The sequence below is a fragment of the Papilio polytes genome, unplaced genomic scaffold (assembly GCF_000836215.1).
Source record: "Papilio polytes unplaced genomic scaffold, Ppol_1.0 DF824102.1, whole genome shotgun sequence".
Classification (NCBI taxonomy): Eukaryota; Metazoa; Arthropoda; class Insecta; order Lepidoptera; family Papilionidae; genus Papilio; species Papilio polytes.
In genome coordinates this window covers 5923439-5947666 of record NW_013525102.1, presented here as the reverse complement: position 1 = coordinate 5947666, position 24228 = coordinate 5923439, and the positions used below count along the sequence as shown (strand labels likewise).

Here is a 24228-nt window from a genome sequence, read left to right as displayed (position 1 = left end):
CTCTATGGTTTTAGAAGATTTACTAATTCTAATAATTTGCAAAAAATTTTAAATAAAATGCCTTTTTCAGTTGTGTGGGTTAGTTCCTATCTTTACTCCTACTATCGTTCTCTTAGTTTTAGATTTCCACAAATACATTTGATTGAATATAATTTCCATGTCCTTATTAAGACACCTCGCCACACGTCAACAAAATAGTAACTTCGTAATTGGGAGAAAGGCGAAATCATATTGAGCTTCAAGCTTCAATCTTGATAACAAATCCCTAAATATCATTAAAAATATAACAATCAAGCTAACGTAGCACAATTGCAAGCTCTCAAGAAAACCATAGTTTAATAAGCCAAAGCGAAATATATCAGATAAAATAAAAATTAATTACAAACATTTAACCATGACGCATGACCTCTAAAATCTATAGGGTTTTAATGTAATCGAGCGTACCTAACCTCGTATTGTGTAAAGTGTAAAGTATGAAGGCTCGAGTTGTCACCTTGGTAGCTTCGAATGCTGTAATTAATGAAACAGATGGTGTAATTAGGAGCGTGTATCGCAACAAACATTCACCAATGAGCCAACAATCGAACAATTATGGCTCAACTTGAACGCGCGGCAGAGACATTGACGGGCTCGTGCGCTCAGCATCTCGCATCTCGGCCAATGGGTCAATGCTTGCTATTGCTGCGCCTGCGCTCAGATTACCTTACCGCAACGTTGTATTAGATTACTCATTGTATTTTATTTAAAAAAATATGAGAATGTAATTTAAAATCAAATGTATAATGTCTTACCACTTGGAATAGTTAGTTCGTTATTGCATTTTATACCCAAAACTCTTCTGGCAAATTATTCTAATAGAGAAGCGCCTGATTAGATTATATTTCTATTATGACCTTATTATTTCAATTGAAACATTGAAAACAATTTTACAGGTGCTTTGAAATCTTAGGAAGATCAGAAATGTGATTCTTCTGTTTTATATTGTCACTAGATGGCTCTGTGGATAAATTTGAACAATAAACTACAATATTTGTACAATTTATTTTTGTAACAACGAAGTAAATACTTTGTTATCGTCGGCACGGATGTTTGTAGGTAATTAATATTCATATCACTTATCAGTGAGTAAAAATACATTATGGTTAACATTACGCTTGAAGGTAAAAACGAAGACCGTTTAAATGACACATTTATTTTATAGTTAATACATTACAGTGAAATAGTTTTAGCCCGCAACTTCGCCCGCGTGGAACTAAAAAAAAATAGTAAATAGTCTATGTGTTCCAGACGATCCTCTACATCTATGCCAAATTTCATCGAGATCCGTTCAGCTGTTTAGGCTACACATTCTAACAAACATCCATCTATCCATCTAAACTTTCGTATTTATAATATAAGTAAAAGTAAGAAAATTGTTGCTTAAAAATACGATGATTGTAATTGAAAAATTCCAGCTTATATGATTTTATAAAATAAAGATTCTTCCCATTGTCCATAGAGTCCTGAAAGGTAAATGCAATAGGAAACGCGACGTCGTGCGATGTATTTTTTCAATACCATCCTTTTGCACTTGAAAATACCAACCAAAGAGATTTTTTGAATCAAGTATTGCCACAGTTTCATTCCTTGTCTACCTCTTTAACATAAAGCGTTAACGTATACGCGTAATGTGATGTAATAAAGATTGGTATATTGAAATGTAACGTAATGACGTCATTTCATAAGAAACCCGTCAAGGAAACCTTGCTACGAAAGGCATGCTGTAAGAACAGCAATACATCCAAGTGTTGAAACTCTGCGCTGCGCCTGCGCCAGCAATAGGTTATTTTATTGCAATGCAACTGTCGTTACTTTGTTTAACGAAAACACGACTTAGAAATAAAATTAGTTCATAAAGTTAAACATTTTTAAGTTAAAATAGAATCCTATGAAACGTTTGTAAAACTAGCTTTCGCAAGCGACTCCGTCAACGTGGAATTAAAAAAAAAATAGGTAGCCTATGTGTTCTTCCAGACTATCCTCTATATCTGTTCCAAATTTCACGGAGATTTCTTCAGCAGTTTTATCTACAAACTCTAAGAAAGATCCATGTATCCATCTAAACATTGGCATTTATAATATTAGTAAGATTTTCAAAATTTGAGAGATAGTTAAGAAACTTATCCTTAATTAGTAACATTATTTAAAAAGACTAAAAACCTTCCATTCCTAACGCTAAAAACTGTACCAATCTCTAAATAATTATACTTTAAAAAGTAACTTGCCATATGGTAAGGTCTCAAATTGTCCCGTCTATAAGGGCATGCAATGTTTGTCCGTTCAACGCCAGATCTATGTGCAGTGCACTGGTTGCCCTTGGAGTAAACAGGTCAGCTTTTAACATAAGACAGGTTAACACAAATCAAACTAACTACGGCTGTTGCGCAGGTCAGTTATTTAAAGGTTCTATATGATTGGCAAATTCGTATACTTAAAAAAATCCTTAAAAAACTTGTATTAAATTACTATATCACTTGAAACACGAATTTACCAACAAGGTCTGCAACAACATAAACTATTACATATTAGTAGATTTCGCCAACGACTCCGTCCGCGTGGAAATAAAAAAAAAGAAAGTTGCCTATGAGTTCTTCCAGACTATCCTCTATATCTATGATAAATTTCATCGATATCCGTTCAGCAGTTTAGGTTACAAACTCTAACAAACATCCATCTAAACTTTCGAATTTACAATATAAACAGCAAATGCTCTTGAATTAGATAGAAATGTTTTCCTTGCATAGAATAGAGCAATCAGCTGTTAAGAAAATAATTAATTGCGTTAATACAAAATGTCATAATCGTAGTAAATGTGAACACTACTTGACTTGAGAAATACTAAAGGTCATGGCAGGTCATTTTGAATTCAGTTTATAAAGGTGTTCACACACTAGAGTGTAACGATAATTATAGAATATAAATAAATATGAACACAAAACTATATTTTAATAATTAAAGACTTTATAACTTATCAAGTTTCCTAATGTAATTAATACCATTAAATGTAATTTAAATAAATAATTTTCATATTAAATGTAAAATATGATCGAAGTATCGAAACAAATCTTGACTTTTTTTATACCTTGGATTAGTTACTTTCTTATAACTTCAATTTATGGAGAAACTCTTTGTTAGTCTTACATAGTGTAGCCCCGATATTCATAAACATTTTAACACGGTTACAAGCTTGACCTGTGCTTAGTATTCTTTCAATCACATTAAAGGGATACTTAAGTAGTCCCTTAGTGTAGATATATCATTGTAAATCTACACTAGAGATCTCCCTAACGACTAGAGCGTACTAGGCAAGTAACTTGGTAGCTATAATGCTCACGTCTATGTAACTAGCTAATCTACTTGACTAAAATTTGTTGTTACACGTTTAGTTACTTTACTCCTCTAAATGCCCTTTATAAATGTGACTTACTAAGTATTTAATAAAGTATTATTAATTGGTATGAGACCTAACATTACGGTGAATGCTTTGTGAGTAAATGTATAGATACAGTGTACACGGAAGCGTCACGTAGCACGTGAAGCATTTGCATATTGAATCGGTAGTTCACAGCTCACAGCTGATAAGCGGTGATTCATTGCGACGTTCACGCTGTACAGGTAACGGATATCGAAGCACCCGGAAGTGGTATCTAAACTTTTTTAATAAAAAAATATTTAAATTTCGAATTGATTGTTGTAATCTTACTTCTTACTAATATTATAAATGTGAAAGTTTAGATGGATGTTTGTTAGAGTTTGTAGCGTAAACGGCTGAACGGATCTCGATGAAATTTGGCATAGATATAGAGGATAGTTGGGAAAACACATAGGCTACTCACTTTTGTTTTTTTTTAATTCCACGCGGACGGAGTCGCGGACGAACTCTAGTTTTAAATACAGTAATGACAGAATAATTCAACTAAATGTGTGAGTCATTAATACAAGATTTTGTTTACTAATATTAAAAATGCGAACGTTTAGATGGATGGTTTGTTAGAGCTTGTAGCCTAAACGGCTAAACGGATCTGGACGATATTTGGCATAGATATAGAGCATAGTCTGGAAGAAAACACTACTTACATTTTTTTATTACACGCTGACGGAGTTACTGGCAAAAGCTAGTAGAGGAATAAATCATTATAGTTTTTCCCGTTACAGACCAATATCTACTTATAGTTAATTCCAGAAGAGAAAACCAGCACAATCGATGATAGTGAATAGTAAACAAGTTACTTATTTTATTTTTAAATGATAAAGTATTTAATATGTTTTATTATGTCAGTCTTGGTTTATTTGTGATTCATAAATTATTGTGCAAACGTCACGATATCATAATGACTTGCATACTATTATATGATAAAAAGAAAGTACAAAGTAATTATAACATATCCTTTTATAAGATAATGACGTGTTGATTTTAGCTTAAAATATTAAATTATGGAAAAAACGTGTGTCACGATATTCGGTTTATTTATATTTCTTAGTTTGAAGATTTTTTATAATTGAAACTGTTAATTATCGGGGATTTTAAAATGCAAAAACACTTCTATATTATTTCCTGAAAGATCACAGACAAGGGAATCATCAGAGGGGACTAGAGAATAAAAAAATGTTATGATATTAAAACTACTTTCAATAAGTCCATAACATTGACAGCAAACATAGACCTAGTCTGTACATCTGCTTGCGACGCATGTGATCACAGGGATTGTTTTTTACAAATATTTTGACGGTGGAAACACGCAAATAAGGCCTCACATGTATAATGGTACGAGCTGTTGCCCGCGACTTCGTCCGCGTGGCATTAGAAAACATACGAACAATATAAATTACAAAAAGCTGCGTTATCCCTTGGGAACCGGACATTTATCGGGGATGAAGCTTATCCCATGTGTACTCCAGACTTTGTTTTATATCTGTGCCAAATTTCAATAAGATATGTTGAACCGTTGCAGAATGATCGAGTAAACATTAAAAAACTAAATTAATGAATCCTACGTGAACCGTAACTATTCCCGGGATAAAAAGTAGCCTATGTGTTCTTCCAGACTATGCTCTAAACCTGTGCCAAATTTCATGGAGATCCGTTCAGCCATTTAGGCTACAAACGCTAACAAACATCCATCCATCCATCCATCCATCTAAACTTTCGCATTTATAATATTAGTAAGAAGTAAGATTTAGACCAATCAGAAACGTCATAGACAAACTGTATAAATCGCAGCAAACTTATAAATACGTCTTCATTTTAAATGGTACTTCCCCTGTTAAAATAGCTCAGTCACGCAACAGTGGTGCTGCTGTATGGTTCTTTACATGATTGTTAAATATACCTCTACTCAAAATAACAATTGCACAAGATTTTTAAATTAACAATTACGTTGAAATTCTCGAAATCTTGAAGATTAAGATGTTACGACTTATAATCTTAATGCGACAATTCACAGCTACAACACAAAATGTACAAATAAAACCGTAAAATATTTTATTTTTACAAAGAAAGGGTATCGGCTATTGGCAGTAATACCTAAGAGTTTTTGGCAAGGAAATCCTTTACAGAGTATTTAGTTTCTTTTTTTTCGTGACGTAAAAGTGGCGCCTGCACGAATATGTCGTATGTGTATTTCTAAATAAACATTACTCTATGTTAAGCCAGGCATTATCAACTATTATCAGATGAATTGGTCTCATCATTCGATAAATTGAGTATTCCATGATTCATGTGTGAGTAACTTGACTTTTCCCCTAATGCGTAGTTTTTGTACCATGACTAATGATGACAATAACATGTGATTTACTGTTTAATGTTTTTTTTTGTTTATTGCTTATCAAGTTGGATAAAGATCACGATATAGTAAGTAAAATATGTCAATCTTTGCCTAATTTAATCTTTGATCTGATATTTGTTAAGGGAAAAATGAAACATTCGTATACGTGTCCGAGATCTGTTGTTTTTCGAAAAATAATTATTATTGTCAATACATACCTGGTAATTAGTGTTGTTCGGGTACATAGTTGACACAAATATTGTACATTGTAATTCCGCCCGTTGGTTTTGTAATACAAATATGTTTTGTTGACTATCTTTGTTTAAAATTAAAAATATAATGTCTATTGGTCTAATATCTCGTCAGACATAGATCATTTAGCAATATACGTCGTTTCAGTAACGCAACATTTCATAACGGTGAAATTTATAATAAGCAATCGAGTGGCAAACAGCCTCAACCGCACTCAAGGTCCTAAATTGGTAATCGAACTTGGATCGCTCGCCAAATGTTGCGTACGCCTGCTGAAAAGAAAAAAAAACTAATCAAAAAAAAAAAACAAATATTTTGTCTATGCTCATCCGTCGACACAATTTGAACATGGAACGGAACGATTCACATATGAAATTGGCATAAAATTTAACGTTCCTTTGTCTTTTTTACAAAGTTAGGCAATTTTTTTAAATACCATTTTAAGATTTCAATTATAATCAGAAATCGAGGTAACTAAAGTTTGCTTTTTATAATTAATTGCTTAAATATTTTTTTTTTGTCTTATGTTTAGTAAGATTTCAATTTTAGCACAAAATTTCTAAACTTTATTCTATCTAGTTTTAAGCCCAATTTAATATTAGTTAATAGTTATTTTAGAGCCGCCGTAAAGAGCACTAAAATTATAACTTTTTTTTACGTTGAAAATAGTAAAATATTCGTTTATAGTTGTTTATGTAACAACGAAATTTCAAAGATTCTATCAACGACTACTTATTTCTTACTTCACAGTTTTCGAAATGAAAGAATAAACAAATTATTTATGCCGATCATTCTTAAAACCCAGTAAATAAGACATTAATTTTCACAGTCATTTATTTTACCCGCAAAATAATAAAAAATCATACCCTTAAATCTAACGATGGCGGAATTTGCGAGAAGACCGCCATCTTTTTTTGTAAATATGCAAATTTTTCATCACTATACTAAAGAAATAGCGATTTTTGGAAAGGGCACGATGATCTGATCTTAACTGCCTACTTAACACTAGAAACTTTAACATTTGTTTCGATAAAGTTAACGAATCTCGAATCGAAAGCACTTCCAGTTTTCCTTGAGTATTTAGGTTGCACTTATATCGACGGCGAGTTGACCTTACTTCAGATGCGATAGTCAATGCACTGCAAAATTTTTGCAAACCATTACTATGCAACTGGGAGGTTGCCTAACGCGGTTAGGCATAAGTGTTTTGAAATAGGCATATCGGTATAACATTTTGTATCTTAAGATATGTTAATTCGGAAGTTTAATTGATGACGGAATCGCATCAACGAAAAAATCTTTAAAAAGGGAAGAAATCAATTTAACATGGTAGTAAAAAAGTATGTGTAAAAAGAAAGAATTTATCTAAAGAATACGATAATGTAAAATTTTCATAAAAATTATTTATTATTTAGGTGTACTTTACTCTGTGACTTCTTTCTTTTTGCTTGTGTATATTTACCAAAACGATTCGGATTCTCATTTTACTAATATCGTAAATGCGAAAGTTGAGATGCATGGATACATCCAGAACATAGTCTCTAAAAACACAAAGGTACTTTTTTTTTAATTCGGCGCGGACTGAGTCCTGGACTATAGCTAGTGTAATATAGCCTCTTAATATTAATTTGAACACCAGAACTAAATACCTAGTTATGTAAATACAAAAATTATGCCCATGACCATGAATTCTACATACTAAGATTATTCTACTCTCCTCTTAAATATATCAATGTCTGAAGATGATTGTGACTAGTTAAACGTTTTCCGCAAACACTTTTTTGTATACAAACAAATCAAACAAAAAAAACACAGTTGGTTTACGGAAAAAGTAAAATCCTCAAGGCTGGAAACACAACTTGAATACGAATCAACATTTAATTTGAATAAGAATACATTTAGGTGCGATTAACACTTCTTCCTAATGCTCAAAGTCTAATGTTCAAAGACTACTGATGTGGGGGAAGGCGTTTATTACGTAACATAAATCCAGCCATATTCTTGCAAAGTACCCTTCGCATTCGCACTAGCTATTTTTTAACGCGGCCTGGCTATATTTTAAAGACGGGGTTAACAAGTGTCGAATTAAGAACGCTATAGTACGACTCTTGCACAAAATGTAAAACTAGGCGATTAAAATCGTCGCGTTTTAATTGCGAAATGCCATTTGAACTGATATATGTATTTGTTCTATAAACGTTTTTTTAACGCGCGTTAAAAAGCGCCGGTAAGAATGAGGGCTCAGGCTAGATTAATTTTGAAGAGTATTTCATTTTAATCGAATTCTTTGTATTATTAGTGGTACAGTAGTGTAAATTACTAATTTTAAATATAGAACATAAATAAAAAAATCAAATAGACCCTTGAATTACGTTTGAATGCAAACGATCGGGTCGGCTTTAGTTAGGGTTGACGCGACTAGTTTCGTTCACCCAACAACAAATTTATGTCGTTCGCTGCGTGTCCATTAATTTAAAAACCATTACAACTATTGATTGGGACAGTTTCTGTGTAAATTAACTACGAGTATAAATTGAAATAGATTAATGAAACTGATTTATTGGCGGTGATATACGATAGTAAATTGTTGTGGATTTATTAGGCAGATACGAATTTTAAAAATAGAAGAATCAAGTAATAATTTGTACTTTGTTGAATTTAATCGGCTTAGTATGTAACTTGAGTTTTAAAAATATTTTAATGCAATATTCAACGTATCAAACCAAAAGCCTGGTGTATCCAGATTTGTATTATATTCGACAAATCCTCGGGCAAAATATTGTGCAAACTATAAAAGAAGGATCTAAATTAGAGCATTCGCACCGGTTGCGAATTTCCCAAGAAAAACAATTAATAAGAGAAAAAACAAGCATTAAATATATCATATAGGATGGGAAAATACATTATTAACTTATAATTTTATACAATAGTTACATTCTTCCTTATTAACAACTAGCTGTTGTCCGCGACTTCGTCTATGCAAGATTGAGATAAAAAACGCAATGTATTATATAATATGAAATCAGGCTAGCCGTTTCGGAGATTACTCGGAACAAACGCAGCTTGCGGACAGACAGACAGATAGACAAAAAAAATGCGATTTTCGTAATCAGCAACGCAAATACATCATCTTCCCGAAATCTTTATTTTTTTTAATATTACAAACAGACACTACTACTACTATATGTGTATATATATATATATAGAAGATAGATATTCTACACGGGTTAATCAAATCCGTAATCAAATAGTTATTACGAAGACAATGCGAACACATCATGTTATGTTGAGTCGGAATCATAATGAATCAGGACAGCATCGGTATGAAGTTTGATTCATCGTATTCTGATGTTTTAGTTACATCATTGGGTGGCTCAGGGGTGGCGAACATTTATGCACCAAAGTGCCATTTAAAAAAAAAAATTAATGCAGTCTTAGACGTGGCATCAAATAATTTTGACTGCGATTATTACGTCAATTCCATGGTACACCTTCTTCATATTTTTTTCGTAGTGTTTTTATGATTATCGAGTACAAAAGATATGTCGTGTGGCATTTATGTCACGCGTGCCAGTGGTTCGTCATCCCTGGGGTAGCTAATCCGTATTAAGGGATTCAAACTTAATGCCAGCTCGTAGTTATCTGCGAACGCATATCTATAAAAATGGGTTTTCATAAATAAAAGGCACGAACGGACTCAAGCGCTGCATCCATAGACACGTAAACAAGTAAAGTTTGGTTATTACTATACATGAGCTCTTGGTATCATCAATAAATGAAACAAATAAAGTATGAAAATGGGTCAGTTTACTGATTCCACGTATGTGGCAGTGATAGTGCCCGCTTTAACATCTTAGCACGAATGGGCTGGCACGCCCAGTGTAATAGCACGACCACACAGAAGACAGGCGTAAAATGGAAGCAATTCCGTGTTTTGTCTGATGAGTATGGTGCCGCTGGCCTAATTTAAGTCCCTTTCCCTTTACCACCCCTTTCTTATAAGGAGTAGATGGGAAGATGAAGTGGATTTGACGGTGGAGGAGATGCATAGGAAGAGGAAGTATCCTCTTTATGTGTGTCTCCTCCTCCGTCGGATAGGGGTAGGCAACGCATCTGCAATTGCGGATGTCTATGGGCAGCGGTCGCTTCGCTATTTTGACGGATTCTGGCGGCCGCTTGCTCGTTTGCCACCTTATGTTATAAAAAAAAATGTGACGTAAGATAATAAAGTGTTTCTCTTTTCCAGAAGAATCCAGAAAGTAAATGAACGTCACCATGGGTATTTACTGGCGAATTTGACTATCATAGTACATTGCTATAACTTAACGTAAGTCAGTTAATTTTGACTTTGTATCTAAAGCATAATTTTTTATGATAATAAGTGTTGTGATAATTATATCTACAACAAATGAATAGCATGTTTTATCTATATTTATACTTTTATCACATAATAAAAATGTAGTCGTATCAACCAACAGTGAGTGGTTGAAAAAGTTTACACTTTTATCAACATTACATGAAAGATTTAAAATTCAATACGAATCTGAAAAACCCAGGAAATCCCAAAGTTGAATAGAGATTAAGGAAAATAAGGAAGTACGATGAAATAATTCATGACCGCCAATGTTTGACGAATTTCAAATACCTACATACATTTTTAAATTATCATCCACGATTTTATAGCATTAGGATGGAAAACTATTAATTTCAAAAGCAATTGATAAAATACATAACTACTTATAAACATTAAAAGATGTAAAACGTAAAATATAATATAACAATTCATAGTTAAAAATAGTCATTCATTGTTCATCTATGACAAATGACGTACAATTCTTTCTCCTAATATGTTGAGTCACGCTTCCTATTTCAAAAGGGCCACAAATGGACAAAATATTGTGCAATTATTGCACTTCGGTGTTACTCAAATGTGTACTAATAGGCTATAAAACAATTACTAGAACATTTTCTAACAAGATTCTAAAGGGCCGACCTCGCGAACATTCTGCGATACATTACAAATGACTCATATTTCAACATAGTTTAAACTCCTCTTTATCTATGCTAATTGTCTTTGACGATTCCTAATGACAGACAAAGTATTGTCCAAATAAAATGTAACGATTTTCTATATCATGAACTAGTCTAAGGGATTGATTCACAATGTCAAAGACTTTATTGTTTCTACGTTTACTTTTAACTTATCCAGCAGTTTTGCTAGATCTTACTGCTTACTAATATTATAAATGCGAAAGTTTAGATGGATGGATGGATGGATGGATGGATGGATGGATGGATAGATGGATGTTTGTTAGAGTTTGTAGCCTAAACGGCTGAACGGATCTGAATGAAAATTGGCATAGATGTAGAGCAGAGTATGGAAGAACACACAGGGTACTTATTTTTGTTTTTTTTTAATACCACGCGGACGGAGTCGCGGGCGAAAGCTAGTAAGAAATAAATTATCTGACAAATAAAATAGTTTGCGTTTCGCAGATTACTTTAGAACGTCTACTCTACTTTATCGGACAAATAAATTCCTAGTACCTCATTCAGAATTAGCTAGTACTTGAACACTGGAAACTAAGTGAAACAAAACACGGGATTTTCTAATGAGAATGAAGGCAACGCATCTGCAATTGTGGATGTCTATGGGCAGCGGTTGCTTCGCCATTTTGGCGGAATCAGGTTGCCGCTTGCTCGTTTGCCACCTTATGTTATAAAAAAATGAAGAGTTTTTTATGACGCTTTTAAGATTATATCGGAGACATAATATTTCACTTATTAGTGTCAATATTAATTACACTTGTGATAACCATGTGCTAAATGTTTTAAATCAATATTATCAAATATAATTTAAATAAAAACGATCAGAAAGATATAAAATGAGTCAGTTATGCTATCATGAAACATGTCAATGATAAAATAGATTAACTACATTAATTTTTTTTTATGCCTATCATCTGTAGATATCTCGTAAGATTGAATATTGTCAACGCCGCGACAGAGACGAAATTAAAAATAATATACATTCCGTTGACACAGTATTATGGAGGTTATTTTCATTAATAACAATAATGTTGTTGTACTGGAAGAAAAAAAGCATTAAAAGCTATTAACTGGTTCTTTTGATTTTATGAATTTTAAATTATATTAAAATGCCGTTATCTATACTATCTATAGCTATACTTCTATATTATCTATGTATATCTATATCTATATCTATACGAAAATTTTCATCTATACTTCTATACTATTAAAATAAAGCGTAAACACACACTTCTTTGTTGCTTAAGATGTCAGCAATTACAGCATATTTTTGATATTTTTTAATAATTATTCTTGTTACATAAAGCCCTACACTTACGTCACGCTTTAGGCTATATATTTTACGCCGTTAAACTTAGGAGGTAAATATTTTAGATAAAAACGCTAATGTGGGAAAGAGACCATAAGTTGCTGCCAACATCAACGAAGCAAAATTGCCATAGTAAGGTAATTGGTATTTTGTCATTTGCAATTGAGAATTTGATAAATGTAAACAATAAAAGTTTTTATTATTTCATGCTGATGAAGCCGCACGAGAACAGCTAGTATAAACTAAAAGGAATAAAGTTAAGAGTGTGTATATTAGAGGTTGTTTGAAAGTAGTGTCAGTGAAGCAGAAATTGAGACGCAAGAGGTTAGCGTATAAAACAGAAAATAGTTATTAAAATTGTTGATGGCTACAAGTAGAGGAAGGCCGAAGAAAGATGAATTATGTATAAGATGCATATGAAGGGAGTGACTTCAGATATGACGGTTGCATGTATCGAACAGCAGAACATACTGTGCCGACTAATTAAAGACAAAGGCAGGTATCAACCTGCCTTTGTCTTTATATTCTTTAGGGATTTTTTTTTTACTGTATTATGTTCTGATGAACATAATACAGTAAAAAAAAATCCCTGCACAAGCCATATCCAGTTCAGTTATTATCTGTTCAAAGTTATACGTGATACGTAGCCAGGAATTTAGAAGATTCGTGATTGTTCTAGAAGAAAATACTTAGATTATGTATGCGAACGTAATATAGAGATTTATTCTTTATGTAATGATAAACATGTGTTACATAATCTCGCGGCCACGACGCAGTGTTTGTGTTACGTACGTACTCGTATGATTACAGTCACAATGATAAGTTTTTGCGCATTTAGTAGAGGACTTTACCTTTTAATAACGTTTATATTTATACTAATATTATAAAGAGGAAAGATTTGTATTTTTGTATGCATTGAAATCAAAAACTACTGGGCCGATTTTGAAAATTCTTGCACCGTTAGAAAGGTAATTTATCTGTGAGTAACATAGGCTATTTTTAATCACGCGGACGTAGTCGCAAGTATCTGTTAACCGGACTTCTTTGTTTCCAATTTTTTCCTTAAAATTATTACATATTCATCACGAGGTAAATTTCCATTTTATGGATAAGACGATAGATAATATATTACCTAATTGTGACATTTGAACTTAACAAAGACAAAACAATTGGTAGCTTATATTTTAATTGTGAGACCTTCGTCAATTTTTTTGTATAAGGAGTCTCGTACAGCTTTACAATTTTTTTTTTGTATAATTTAAATGCCACTTGTACAATTTTTGTAATTTATAGGTGAGGTGTTTTTTCTCGGCAGTGTATCCACCACGTATTTACTATTCATGAATTACTATGATTACCTGAAGATGCCTGTACTTGGAAAGATTCAATGACACTGAAAATAATAATAAAACACACTAACAAACAATATTTAAAAACAATAGAATACACTTTACTTTACCTTCAATGAAATACCGTAATAATACCTGTGTTAATTAAAATTTTCCCTTCAGTTCCTTCCCGAATGAATGACTTTTAAATACAATAGTTTTGAATACAAAAACAAAATTGTCATTTATTTTGCAATAATCCTGTCACAATTAGAGGCACTCAATGAACGCGCAGGTAACTTATTAAATGCTTCATTTTCACCAACATTCAGGTAAATGGTGTGTTATTGTTTATAATCCCTTAGTTTGTAATAATTACATAATTCCAACGAAAGAGGTTTTATACAATGGAGGTTCGGTGACATTAACGCCCTCTAGTTGACTCGATAACGTGTTTTTTTTACTGAAACGTCTCCCGTGCATCATATCAAGAGAATGCGGGAATGCAGTCAACATTCGGGAACAAAGCGACTGACTCATCATCGGTCCACTGCACAGGTAAAGATGATTCACGCGTAACGGGATTTATGAGTGCGGAAGAACGCTCGATTCTAGCTAACATTGAAGTATAAAGTAATGAAGTGAACCTCAATTTCCTTAGTTTTATTGCGTTGACGCATTCATATTTTTAAGCAAAAAAAATAAAACCGGTACGAAGGCAGTACAACATTACCGGTGAAATTACTTCAGTATCCTATGATCTACAGACTTGATAAACACGAATAAGAAGAGAAGCAGAAAAAAAACACGTGTGATTATTCTTCAATGATTTTTGCCGAAAAAATCTGGTAAACCTGTCATATGGTTTAAATACGTTAAAAAATCGACTTTATATAAGTTGTTTAAACTCGTTTATTAGTCCAATAAGCCAGTTTAAATTTACTCAGATGTTAAATAGAAAAATTGTTTCATTCATCACATCTCTAGTAGGTCACATTTCTAGATATATTACAGTCTTTTTTCTTCTGCGTCTCATAAACACTTAGAAAGAAGAACTTGGTCAGTAGTTTAGATCATTAATAAGTTTGTTTACCGACATCTCCGTATATAACGTAAGCGGAATTCCGCAACGTAATATGCAAGATAATACTGGTATTAGCGGAAATGTTAAGTGTAAGGTTGATCCGGGTATTGGGCCTTTATACCAACTAGATTCTAAACGGATATTGGAAACAGGTGTTAAGACGTAGAAATGTATAAAAATACAGTTTAATATGTATCATTAGTTGTTCCCGTGCGGCTTCATCCGCATGAAATTATGAAAATTTTATTTTATTGTTTACATTTGTCAAATTATTAATAGCCAATGTCAAAATGACATGATATGACAAACCTTAGCAATCTTGCTTTCTTGATGTTGGCAGCAACTTATGGTCTCTTTCCCACATTAGGGTTTTTATCCAAAATATTTACCCCCTAATTTTAATGTCGTCGTATTTTTATTAAAGAAAGAATTATTCAAAAATATGCTGTAATTGCTGACATCTTAGGCAACAAAGAAATTTGTGTTTACGCTTTATTATAATAGTATAGATGAAAAGCGTCAATAGCCCAATGGTTTGGCGTACGGACTACCGATCTTGCAGTCGAGGGTTCGTTCATTCGACTATTGTCGTGAACCATATCCTAGCACAAGCCTAGAGCTTAGTTGGAATGGTTAAAGCAAATATTAGTAAATGACCAAAAATGTACTAATACAAAAAAAATATATAAGCTTGTTCCACTCCGGTATAAACGGTTTTGTGTTTTAGAGTGTTCAATTTTTTTAAATTAGAGTTTCATAAATAAAAGTAAGAAAATGCGAAAACGTGACGCTTGAAGCACCAAAAACTCCAAAAACAAAATTTCTACATGAAACAATAGAAAACTTTTGTTTTATTCCGACTTGCGTACATTGAAGTAATACTGAAAGAACGTAAGAGAAATTAGTTGCTACGGTTTTAATAAAGCCGCGAAACACGTGAGTGGCAATTTGTAAGAGTAAATTGACGAAGCATTTGCTATTGTTAAAAGTTACTATGGAACATTCGAAAATAATTTAACTAGCTCGTATTCAAAATTGAACTTTTACGGCTTGATGACTGACGAAAGTTTGTAAGAGATTTACAATTAAAAACGTGACTGGAGAAAGGTTTGCGTCAAATATGAGAAAACAATTGAGAATCGAATTAGTGTATTTGACGTAGATTTTCATAATAATAAATTCTATACGTCATTTGGTTCACATTCTTCTCAAAATTGTCTATTCTGTACAAATCTACCTTTGTTTTTGACCAACAGAACATTTTTAATTAAAAAAAATGATAACAGTTCTTGCAATAACTCCTCTAATTCCAGCAATGAATGACAAATCATTAGATTACTAACTAATCTAAATCGATAAATATAAACGTAATCAACAGTAATAACGCCATCATGATTTCATACTTAATGCGTCATGACGTCGAACTATGACGTAGCAATTCCAAGCGACATTTTGTCAGAAAAATCCATGGCATTGCACAACGGTTTTCTCGTTATTACCGAGCAATCCTGTGCCGCTAAATTTTCCTTTGCCCCGTGACGTATCTTAGGAAACAATTCTTGCACAAGTAAGCGGATACGGTTCATAACAGCAGCCTAGGTCGTGACGTAGAAAGGTCTGGAGTCATATAACGCGTTTTCATTCCCCAATAGTTATTTCTGTACGCTACGTTTGCGTATGAAATTATAAACAAAACACTGTTACGAAGTTACAAATCATCTTAAACGATAAATGGAAATTGTGATATCTAAGTAATTTAAGCAATCGAATAGAAAGTGATGCAGAAATAAAAAAAATAAACATGTAAAGTAACGATTCGTCTCACTGTTTTTCTCTCTGTCTTTGTTTGTATTTTTTCAAGAGACGAAGAAGGATGGCTATATGTTTGTAAGTGTTTTGTCGCAGATCCTTAGGCTCTGGTCTTCTACTTTTATCTCTTTTCTAAATTATTGTGCAATTGTCTACTGCAACTGGTACATTTTCGTTGCACAATAATTTTGACATGTTCAGACCTGATCTGATTTATCATGTCATGTTTCTGGGTAAAGTACTGACACACCTGAACAAATTGTGGGGTAATTAAATGACTAGGTAACATCAGGGTTAGACTAAGGATATTAGATGAGCCTACGTCATTTCTACATATTATTAATTATTTATATAAGTAAGCCATAGTCGATAGAACATAATATACCTACACATTGTTTCGTTTATAATTAAGTTTTCGACATTATCAGTGTCAATAAATTAAAAATGACTGTTGATATTCTAGAACGTTCTATTAAAAATTCGTTTCGGATCGTTTAGTCACATTTTCAGGTTATTAGAGGACAGTCTACTAGTTTACATAACAATTTTCAACTGTAAAATATTGCGCAATAGAATTCAAAATTGTTTAACGTAAAATGAATGGCGACACTATTCAGTCAGTTGTGTGAAAAACGTCCTGTGTGTTGGTTCGTCGTTATATTCGGCCAAGATTTTATTTCAAAAAGGAAAAAATTGCATTGGTAAGTGACATGTAAAATTGTTATCTAAATAATTCTAATTCCGATACATTCACTGTAATTATCGTTTTAATTTTATTAGATTAATGTCTTGAGCAATAATATCATAATCTATAAGGAAGTTCTGACATAAAATAACCTAAAAATATAGATTTATAACATACTAGCTGTTACCCGTGACTTCGCCTGCACGGAATTAAAAATAACTATAGTAAGTAGTCTGTTTATTCTTCCAGACTATATCATATCTGTGCCGAATTTTATTGAGATGTGTTTTAAATATACGTGGTAACTAACATACGTCCATCCAAACTTTCGTGTTGAAAATATTAGAAGCATTATGTTAGTATGAGTATTAAGTGTTGTGTGTGCAAGTTTGACGTCTAATGGAGAGTTTATTTTTAAAATGCTATTAGAGTACATGACGCAGTTTCTACAGTAAAAGGCCTCCTTAGAGCCTTTATTTCCTTTGTTTTGTGTTCCAGATATCTGTTATATCTATGCCTATACCATAATGAAGTAATATACGTATCAAGCGTTTGTTAACGAATTGAAAAAACTAAAAATTGCCCAAGTACATTAGACAATTGCAATTTATTGCAAAATATTTTTTTCCATATTCACATTAAGTAAATCTGTTTTTATAATGTTAAGTAACAGTTATTTTCTAATTTGATAATAATTAATTTTGGCGACACATATTTCATAAAATCATTAACAAAAACCTTTTAACGGTCGCCTAAACATTTTTTTTAGTTTTACGCCTCACACGGCCAATTGTATAGAAAAAAATTATTACTTTTGTGGTTATGTTGAAATTCTACTTTCTTTATTTTAGCTCATTTAAATCTATTTAGTTATATCTGTGAAGACAACAAGTTCCTCGCGATCATCATTCTCAGTCCAGAATTAGAACCTGATAGGTAGCTGATAAGGTCTGGACTGGACAGACTAATTGTGGTAGCATTTTTATTACAGTTTTTGTAGTAGTAATATGCTTAAAAATAGATATAGTAATATACTCTCGACGTAAAATATTTTCACAATTTACATTACACTTTACTTAAATGCAATTACCCGTTTCTGTTGTTAAATTTATTGTTGTGAAAAATATTGAAACAACACATTTGACATCATTGCATTGCCAAACGTAAATGAATGGTCTGTTTCTTTCCCTTTCCAAAGAGAGTTTAACACGTAAGAAAGAAAGAGACAGGCAGCGGTTAGTTGTTTCGACTGCAAACCGCATGGCGTATGGTCGCGTACTACGCAAGCCGACGGTGTGTCGACATTGGACGTTGGCTCGGTCGCCGCCGGCGCGAGGCTCAGGCCGAATCCTCCGAATGCCCGCGTCACCTCGTCACGCTACTCTCAGTCAGTCTCGCAATGGCGTTAGTCAGAGTCGGTCGTGTGTTCGTTTAGTTTTAACAATAACCCGAGCGGACACCGGCCCAAAATATTGGCCTGTCTAAACTTGCTCGAATTACTACGGAAACAAATCCTGTAATTCAACAAGAATTAAAGCGATATTCGCCGCCACGGACAGTCAAATTTTGGTACGATATCCACTCAGGACGTTTCATTTCAAGGTTCGTACAATATATTTGTGGGTATTTTAATAATTTACTCATAATAAACGTCCACCAATTTTACGATGCTTTTTGTTTAGACTGTGTTCCTATTTTAAATGTTCTTCATTTTGTTACAGATCATGTTCATCACATCATAGTTCCTCTTCGTTTTAAGTGTTTGTTTGTGCGTGTTTTGTGAACGTTTAGTGTATTGTGACAGTGAACAGTGTTGTGTGTTGTGATGGATCCCGGATCACCTTCGTTGCTGTGGCCATTGCGCTTGAGCAAGCCAGCGGTGACCGTGCCGGTTACTTCTGGGGAGCACAGCAAGGCTGAGGAGAGGGCCCAGTCCCCAAGCTTGGTGGAGCGGCTCTCGGCGGCACCTTCGCCCTCAAGTCCCGCGCCTACCAGCCCTGCCCCGCTCCAACATCAGTTCCAAGCGGCCCTGGTGGCCGAGAAATATCTTTTGTTGGAACAAGTGGAGGGCTCCTCGCTTTGTAGATGTGTGGACGTGCGCACGCAGGAGGAATATGTTTGTAAAGTAAGTTTACACACTCATATAAACTAACGATACAAACATTCATCATATCAACTAAAAAACGGAATAGTTAGGTAAAACTTTACTCTCACCAGTCTTAGTAATACTAAATACTGACATACGAGTATTCGTGCAAATCTTAAATCATGATTTTATTCACACCTGTCATTTTTAAGTCTTTACTCATTGTCCAAAACAGCGATCTGTCATCGCATTGTCGACATGACTGGGATACATAACGGCTCGTGTCGAAATTGTGCCGGCTTACAACAGACTTGCGCAGTTTTGGTTGATTGATACAGTGTGTAATCTCTTGTCTTCGTTCGACCTTACGGACCCAATTTTTAAGTAGCCAATTAGTGACACTACACATATGTTGCTAAATCGTACGTAACTTGTAAAAAAATCAATGTCAAAAGGCTAGGATAGCTATTGTCATGTGAATACATAAAAGTTTACTATATCCTCAATGTCTTCAAGAATTAAATTAATTTTTTGTTTGTAAATTCCTGTTATAAGTGTAAATAAAGTGACGTTAAACCTTTATAGCTTGGTAGTTAAGTAGTCAACTGTCTGATGTGAGAGATTTAAGTTCAAAATCGTGAAACAAAATTCGTTTGAAAAAGTTGAGTTTGTTGCGTTAAAATAAATTAAGAAAATCCACAATTATATGCCATAAACATTAATTATAAACGATCTCGTCGATAAAATAAAACCTTAACATTTCTTTGATTTATTTGTTTTAAAATATTTTAATGAAATAGATTAACATCTGTTCTGATATGTCCAGTCCAATCTAATTTTAATAATTGTAAATAATTAAAGTTGTAGCCATAGTTCACTTCACGCTAACTTAAACATCCGGCAAATCTGGAAGGGTTCGTTTTATCCCACGGGATTGAGACCCCATGGAGAGATAAGCCCAGTTGTGTATAATGAGCCCACATACCGTCGACCTTTGCTTGCGAATTAATCATTAATTCAAAAATATTTATTTTATCTGTGGGAACATGAATATAGATAAATCTATAGTAAATTTTCATATTAATTATTTGTTGATTTAATAATCTGAACGGCATGTGACATTGACAGATGTCAACATGATTTTTTTCTTCTTTTTTTTCGCGTGCATTGTTAAAAGCGTCAGTGTTAACATCGTTGTCATAGTTTATATGTCATGGCCCCGCGCTACTTGAACGCACTTGTAGGCCACCGATTCATCGTCTTTTTTACAATGTCATGTATCGATTTCGCAATAATTAACAATTAACGGTTTTATTACACCTTATAATTATGTTTAGAGCACTTATGTGTTAACATTAAAATACATCCTAAGCGATAAAATGTGTTTACATATTGGATAGATTTCTAGTTATCGATAAAAGCAACGCGATGTTTTTATTAAGCGTTTACTATAAATGTAATTAAAGTGTTTCGCTGTGATTAATAACGCGACGTAATGCTACATTTATAAAATTCTTTTTAATTAAAATTAAAAGGAAGATGAAGTAAAAATTACTCAGTTTACCAAATATTTCCGCGTCAAGTGAATCATCAAGTGAACAAAGCCGTGTACATTAGCTAATGTTATTTCAAACATCCTCACTAGTTAAGTTAGGTTATGAATTTAGGCAATACAGGATATTTAGTACTAACAAAGGCCCATACAGGTATTGTCAAGGCACAAAGTAGACACTTCCCTCGTGAGAACCTGGCAAGGTTAAATGTGGCAACGATATCGTTGCTAAACGCTCAGTGTATTTACAACACCGCGTTGCCGACATAGCGGCTACATTCGTATTGCCTTATACCACATGTGTACAAGCACCAGCCTGCGCAATTTGCTCTCTTTCGATACATTCATCGCTGTGCACTCTCCATACAATGTCAAAGTGCAGTTAAACACATGATTGACTTTTAAATTGATCGTCACACGTGGATCTATTCGTGCCCGCCGAAAATAAGCGTGACCTTCTCATTGACATTGTGAAATAGACATGATAACGCACCGATCGCCGAATGTCACACCGAGGCTAGCGGGCCCCCTCCTAACTTGCCCCCTCTACTAAACAACCGACCGAACAAGAACACAACATTTTGATTACATTGCTCGTTCGGTTCTATAACTCGTTTAGAATTGACTGTTCAAGTGGTAATGGATTGTAAATTGTGCGATAGAGATATTTGAATGTTAGAATATTGTCAATATCGTAATGAGTGTACTAACAATCGAAACTTGCACGGTTAATCTGGGATTGTGGCATTGCTTGGTGAACGGTGCCTCGCACACTCGAATGTTGAAAACAATATATTAACTAACGCGTTGTCGCATATATTATACTAAACAGCTTCAACGTATATTTCTTCATTAAATTACAGTTTGTTTTAAAATAAAACCTAATCTAAATTACTATTAAAAATATAATTCAATTTTAAATCTGGGAAAATTTGCTTAAATCATGTTCGGTTTCTAAGAATACAATATTATTGATGTAGAAATTTTATTGGGTGAATCCTTTTTCGAGGTAAACATTTCGCAACAAGGCGTTTAAATATTGATAACAGTCAGTATGTAGGTTAGCTGCCGTAGATCGCATTCGTGGCCAAATATTATCAAGTACAGCAAACGTTGCGAATTCTTATCGTTTTCATTTTTACGCAAACACTCACAAATGGGTCACGATTTATTTTAGTGCGTACTTTAAAATGTTATGCATATAAATTCCCCGCGGATAGTTCTGAAGGTCTACGCTAAAATAACCCACTCTTATTTATAGGTTTAAAAAGTAATTCCATAATGCACGCGATATGATTCATCATGCGCCAGTTGGAAAATCGGATTTCAAATTCGCGGCAAATGTCGTTGACATTTCGTGCTCGTTCAGAAATACACCGGTACTGGCTACTCCAGATATCTTTATAAAAAAAACTACATTCAGCCAGTGCTATTTTTTTTATTTTTCTCTCTTTACCACTAAGTGTTGTGGGTATTAAATGCCAAATATATTTTGAAAAATTGAAAATTATCGTAACATTAACTTGTTCTATAAGACTAAGAATTTGAAAACACGCTTATCTTTGTACACATTTGCATATCAAATACCTGTTGTACAATACTAAACATATATATAACCGTGGAATTACACTGCCGTACTCTCGTACAAAAACATTGTATTCACTCTCATTCACCTTGAAAAAACCAATACAACAATATGTTAAGTGCTAGAGCAATGAAAACTGACGCGAAATATAAACTGTTTTAACTTATCAGATATAAATACGTTCGTACTTATCTCTGCATTGTCTTAAAAGTCCTCGTACAAACAAAGAGAATTTTTGTTCTCACAGTATTTATTCCATTTTATCAATCACGTAGTAACGTAACATATTAAAATGAAATATTTATTTATAACGAGATATTGTTATAATTCCACATAAATATTCTTTGTTTTCAACTATACAATATTTTAAATTTTCTAAACAATCATATATTACTTGTATAGTTAAATCGTCAACGGATCTCTGTTTAGCGATAATTGGAATTTCGTTATACGCATTAGATCTAGCCCTTTCAAAATTCAGCTTTGAAATACGGAGTTTATTTCAAAGAGGGTTACATTCATTCATGTTTCTTTGAAACGCTGGAACGAATTTGACTAACGATCTTTTCTAAATAGATTTAATATTTGAATGACCGGCATTTGCGAATTACAATTTATATTATTTACCTATTCCCCATTTAATATGTAACTGTATACTCGTATAACATACTTAGATATATAACTGAATCATTAGTAAATCTTAGTTTTAAGTTGTAGGATTGCATCTAACATTGTACCGCTTTGTAGGTGGTGTCCCGCGACTGTAGCAGTTTGCTGCAAGCGCATTACCGACTGGACGGGCACCCGCACGTCAATCCCATACACGAGGTCCTAGTCGGCGACAAGAGGGTCTACCTCATCTTCCCAAGGTCGCACTCAGATCTCCACTCGTATGTGCGCGCGCGCAAGAGGCTACGAGAACACGAAGCACGCAGGCTCTTCAGACAAATGGCAGAAACAGTAGCCGCTTGCCATGAACAAGGAATCGTACTAAGAGACCTCAAGCTCAGAAAGTTCGTGTTTGCTGATCCCCAAAGGTAAGTCTATTTAAGGTCAACTTTCACTTATTAATTTACTATGTTCATTTAGATATACGATGTTCGCCGATTGGCTTGTACTAAATTTTGCCAGTGAAATAACTGACGCAACGGTCCTGCAGCGATATCTCCCGCTCGCAACGCGCCTAGCCTCGGCCCCAGATCTATGCCTCGATTAAGTAACTTACGAGGGAAACTTAAGTTGCGCGATTTTCGATTGCGGACGCACGCTCGCTCCGTGTACACATAATGCACGTACCAACATAAACTTCAATGGAAACTAAATTAACTTATTGTTACATAACCGATACATCCAATGGGATACTTCCTTTGTTTTTATCTGCGCCCACGCGGATATATCGTGAGAATTACTTCTAAAGGGCCCATAAAAATGTCGGAAGGCGCAGCGGAAACGTTTCGTGTCTTAAGTAGCGCGTCATTTCCTTTGTTTTTCGATAGCGCCACGTACGACTGCGATAAAATTATCGAAGGAATATATTATTCCAATTTACATGTGCTGATAACCGCTTGTTAGCGGAGGCGGAGCGGCGCCGCGCCGCGTGTCGCTCACCAATTTGCTACCTACAGAGATGTTAACAAACTTTCGTCTCTAACTCTGTTTAACTTATCTTAAAACGCATGTTAAAG

At 33.8% G+C, this 24228-nt stretch overlaps 1 protein-coding gene and 1 long non-coding RNA gene across 2 annotated transcripts in view; one reads left to right on the top strand and one right to left on the bottom strand.

Annotated features, from left to right (window-relative positions):
* Positions 1-2209: 2209 nt before the first annotated feature.
* LOC106099659 overlaps positions 2210-24228 on the bottom strand; it is a 42712-nt gene continuing 20693 nt past the window's right edge. The window contains exons 2-3 of the long non-coding RNA XR_001225396.1: positions 6023-6328; positions 2210-2354 (exon numbers count right to left, since the gene is read on the bottom strand). This is a non-coding gene — a long non-coding RNA (uncharacterized LOC106099659). The remainder of the gene's footprint in view (positions 2355-6022; positions 6329-24228) is intronic.
* Positions 18679-24228, top strand: part of LOC106099657 (tribbles homolog 2-like) — a 35262-nt gene continuing 29712 nt past the window's right edge. Inside the window, exons 1-3 of the mRNA XM_013278256.1 lie at positions 18679-18922; positions 19042-19445; positions 23291-23580. Of these exons, the coding sequence (XP_013133710.1) occupies positions 19146-19445; positions 23291-23580 (590 nt within the window). The 5' untranslated portion in view covers positions 18679-18922; positions 19042-19145. The remainder of the gene's footprint in view (positions 18923-19041; positions 19446-23290; positions 23581-24228) is intronic.